At 32.0% G+C, this 4275-nt stretch overlaps 2 protein-coding genes across 4 annotated transcripts in view; one reads left to right on the top strand and one right to left on the bottom strand.

Annotated features, from left to right (window-relative positions):
- Positions 1-2036, bottom strand: LOC117167366 (putative protein MSS51 homolog, mitochondrial). 3 transcript variants are annotated; one of them, XM_033352243.1, is made up of 3 exons: positions 1023-2036; positions 479-929; positions 1-378 (listed from the first exon to the last, which is right to left on the bottom strand). In XM_033352243.1, the coding sequence occupies exons 1-2, from the start codon at positions 1960-1962 to the stop codon at positions 502-504; spliced, it is 1368 nt and encodes a 455-aa protein (XP_033208134.1). In that variant the 5' UTR covers positions 1963-2036; the 3' UTR covers positions 1-378; positions 479-501. The 3 variants fall into 3 exon arrangements, with proteins under 3 accessions (XP_033208134.1, XP_033208135.1, XP_033208136.1); XM_033352244.1 differs by having other exon boundaries at positions 314-929; positions 1023-1432; positions 1655-2036; XM_033352245.1 differs by having other exon boundaries at positions 314-929; positions 1023-1777; positions 1897-1997.
- A 374-nt stretch (positions 2037-2410) lies between these two features.
- Positions 2411-4275, top strand: part of LOC117168405 — an 11498-nt gene continuing 9633 nt past the window's right edge. The window contains exon 1 of the mRNA XM_033354038.1: positions 2411-3312. Coding sequence (XP_033209929.1) covers positions 2515-3312 — 798 coding nt within the window. The 5' untranslated portion in view covers positions 2411-2514. The remainder of the gene's footprint in view (positions 3313-4275) is intronic.

A 4275-nucleotide genomic window follows, 5' to 3' on the forward strand; every position in this document is an offset into this window, starting at 1 on the left:
CATATACTTTCTATGATAACAATTTGATACGAAGCTTCTATAAACTTGTTGGCTAACATTGGAAATAATAAAAAAAATAATAGCAAGTGTTATATGTATCTCGAAAATAAAACTTCACATTAGTACGTTTTTTAAACAAAACTATAATCGAATTAACTTTGTTCTTTTCATCAAATTATGAAAAAATGAGAAATCTAAAAGAAAAAGTATTAATATTTATAATTTGCAAAGTAATATTTTTACTTTGTAGCATTACAAACTTTCGTTTTCTTCCATTATTTTTTGTCTCAAAATTTGATTTGGCTTCCTAAAATGTTCCAGTTTGTCCCAACTTAACGCAAGCTAATTATATGGATCAGAATTTAAGGTATTTTCCCTCTGGAATTTACAAAAAATTTAACTCTATCATTATAAAGGATTATTTAAAAAAAATCGTTTGTGCACATAACATACGAAGTAAAGGGAACTGCATACATACAGCTTACGTTATAAACGAAATTTCTATAGTTTTCTCTCCTCTTTTTCGACTTTATCCACATTACTCTGATCTAAATCATTGTAAACGGTAAAGAATTGATTTTCGTAGAAAACTTTGTCGCCTATCGGACTTCTTTTGGGCCGTAGACTAGCGAAAGGGTTCCTCTCCACTTTTGCACTCGTTTCAAATTCCCAACACATTATTTTATAATCATCCTCAGCTTCTCGTTCGGAAAATGCTGTGAGTACAAAAGGACAGTTCAAGTTTGCAATTTCCAAAATTGAATTTTTCCAGGAACGATAGGCTATAATTCCAAGGTTAAAGCCAATAATTATGTCTGGTTGTACGAAATACTTCCCTTTGCAATAAGATTCATAAAGCGTACTATGAATCTCAACTTCTACAGTTTTTCCCCTGAAAGCACACTTGTCACACAGATTCGATTTATTCTCTGAAAACATATAGAATAAAATCAACTCTTATTATAATGAGGTTTTCTAGAAGCAAAAAATGTCTATTTTCAACAAAATTCAGATTAAATTACCGGTTTTCAAAGGCCTGTTGGAAAGTTCAGGCCCAACGAGCGCAACTTTTAAATTCATCAACTGAGGTAACCAATGAAATAAAATTTCCCACTCGATCGCCGAATTTTCTTCGCGCTTGCTTGCGCCAATTACGTGAATAGTGAACTCTGATTCAGGTTTAAACCCGATTTTATCCATTGCAAAAATCAGAGTCAAGGGTCTCGTGAAATGTTGCGATACGTACATTTTCACGTCTTCGTGTGAGATATCCAATTGTGAGCCTTCACGAGGCTTATAAAAAATGTCCAAATATTTCTGCATCGAATTTGGAAGACGTGTGTTTTCGAAATTGTCTGGAGTAAATTCCATCATCCTCGGAGATGGATTTTCTTGAAACACTATAGCATAGTAATCTAGCAGGAAGCACTTTCTGTAATTCGAGCAAAATTTACCATGAGTTGGATCACCTTTGTGTAGGGTACAAAAATTTGCATGGGGACAATCTGGGCAGCTTCTCAGCAGATTAATGTCTGTTTCGTAACAAACTTCACATACTTTTGAATACTCAATCATTTCATTTTCATAAGGTTCTAGTTCTCTCTTCAAGGACTTTTCCATTAAATAAATTAAATTAACTTTCATATAAACGTGCCTTTTTCTCAATTCATCTTCTTGTCCTTTATATATATTACGATCATCAGGCATTTGCTTTAAACTATTGATATTTTCGCAAAAGCTTTTGTGCAAGGGCCAGTGCTTTTTTTGATGTTCTCGGCTACAATACGAAATCATTTTACAGTTTCCGCATTTTTTCAAGGGTAGTTCATTATCGTGAGATTTACACACGTGACATATGTTTGAATAAAAGAAATATCGGGAAAATTCTGTTAGTACTTGTATTTTTACGGCTGGATCACCCAATTCGAGGAAGGGGATGGAATTCAAACACATTTTCATCATTTTTTGCACGTTTTTACTGTGACAGGCAAAAGGTGGACGCAAAAAAAACTTGATGTTTTACAATTAGAAAAGAGGTTATGTGCATTTGTGTTCGTTTTGCAGTTTTTAAATACTGCCCAGAGATGCTGCCAATTCTGCCAATCTTTCTTGAACGGTGAGAAATTCGAATAATTCATAATTTGTTGTATCTATATTATCATTCATTTAAATTTTTGGTTCTTTATTAATTACTTATAGTTAAATAATAAAGTAAAAACAAAATATGCTGTTAAATTCCTTTGATATTGAAATTCTTTTTTTAATTGAATGAATGTATAATAACTCATCTCTGGTATAACTTCATAATTTAAAAAAAGGTTGGCTATCCTGGTGGTGGATAAGCTGATTTTCCGTTTCGCTGTTTCTAAATTCATTCGTTTTTGGAATTTGGATCGTTTCCGCAGAGTTTGCCTCTTCTAATTCTTTGTAAAGAAAGAAGCGAATGCAGTCGAGTGTGCCTATTTATTCGTGTTTTTTCAATAGTCTACTTGATTGCTTCTATTTGATTTAAAAATGGAGAAAAGAATCGACGACATGCATAAAGCCATATTAGGGGCATTAAAAGAAAAAATGGTTGGTGCTCTTATAGATGCAAGAGTTACAGAAAAGATGCCAGAAATTGCAATGATGTCGGAAAACCCATTAGAAAATATTGTGCCACAACAAGGAGACTATATACAAAAGTATACATGTTGTAATGCCTTTAAAGCCTTTGCTCCGAATCAATGTCACGTTTGTCACTGTCTCGAGGACGAGCTCCAAACTTTGAAAAGATGTTCTCGGTGTCGCATGATTTCATATTGTAGTACGGCCCACCAAAAAGAGGATTGGTCATCACATAAGAATTTATGCAAAGTTTTGAGTGATCTCGGAGGACCTAAAATGTTTCAAAAACTGAAAGAAAATCACAATCCTACTTCTTCAATGACAAAAAAAGTCGCTCAACTTAAAACACGGATGGCTATAAAGACTTTGATCATGACGAAAGTCACGGAAAAACTTGAAAGAAAGTTGTATGTTTTTGAATCGCAAATGATTAATCATCCTAGGATTTGCTTTCATTGCTTTGATTCCGAAGCCGAATTGATTAATTGTCGGAATTGTCCAAATGCTGCTTTTTGTAAGGATCACGCTGGAGATTCAGAGCATTTTTTACTTTGTCCTCAACTTATGCTTTGTCGCGAAATTGAACTTGATCATTTAAATCGCAGAGACTTCTTTACACAATTGAGGAAATCCAAGTTTGATTTTCATTTGGAAAATACTCGATTACCGAAATCGATGAAGGAATTTCTTCAGACTTCTGTTAAGGTATTTAAAATTTTAATTATTCATAGTTGTAGGACGGGCACATTGTACTACTTGTGTTAATAAGTAACAAATGCGGAGTATGAAGTTCTTTAATGTTAACTATATGAGTTAATATTTTATTACATAAATAGAACTAAAAAAGATCAATTTTCAACTAAAATTAGAATAGTTAAATTTTCAGTTGAAAATTAGTTTTCAACCAATTTTAAAAGTTTTCAACTAAAATCATGAATCTGCAACTGGAGTACATGCTTTAGATTATGGAGTAGCTGGTACACCCTTTACTTCATGGAAATATTTTTTTTCCAAAATCAAAGCATTGGAACATGAAACTGAAGTAAATTTGAAACGATTTGTTAAAAGAAAGCATTAAAATTATTGTTAATTGCATTATTATGACGTGTCAAATATGGGTCTACCAAAAATTTGAATTTGTCATATTCAACTTACCATTAAAGTGTTTTTAGACATTCTTCCTGAGAAAAAGAGTATATATACGAAAAATTTTAATCTTTTTAATTGAAATGGAACATATTTTATGAATTATTTTCATCAGTATAACCAATTATAAAAATTTAATTTGTAATTTTTTAAAAGTTGGAAAAGGGATCGAGGTGCTTTAGAATTTGAAACGACTCTTTCTTTAACAAATTTAGCAACTCTTTCTTTTTTTTGTAAGTAAAGTGGCTTATATGAACAAAACAAACAACAAAATATATCAAGATATGTAAATAAAAGTTAAATGACATTTATAACTTTTGACCTTGCCGGGAATTGTAAAAGGACTTTAACGGCAAGTTATTATTATTATTATTATTATTATTATTATTATTACACCATTAAGCCATTTCCCTTTCGGGATAGGCGTGACTCACTCGGCAGGGGAAAGGAGTAATGTGTGGAAGGGATAGAGATTTTTCAGATTGATCCAGAATTCTCGTGCTATTTAAGTAAATAACACGT

The sequence above is a fragment of the Belonocnema kinseyi genome, chromosome 2 (genome assembly GCF_010883055.1).
Source record: "Belonocnema kinseyi isolate 2016_QV_RU_SX_M_011 chromosome 2, B_treatae_v1, whole genome shotgun sequence".
Classification (NCBI taxonomy): Eukaryota; Metazoa; Arthropoda; class Insecta; order Hymenoptera; family Cynipidae; genus Belonocnema; species Belonocnema kinseyi.

Coding starts and splice junctions, on each gene's coding strand:
- LOC117167366 (XM_033352243.1), bottom strand. CDS start 1,962: ATGATGAAAATGTGTTTGAATTCCATCCCCTTCCTCGAATTGGGTGAT. Junction 930..1,022: donor CAACAGGCCTTTGAAAACCG/GTAATTTAATCT, acceptor ATATGTTTTCAG/AGAATAAATCGAATCTGTGT.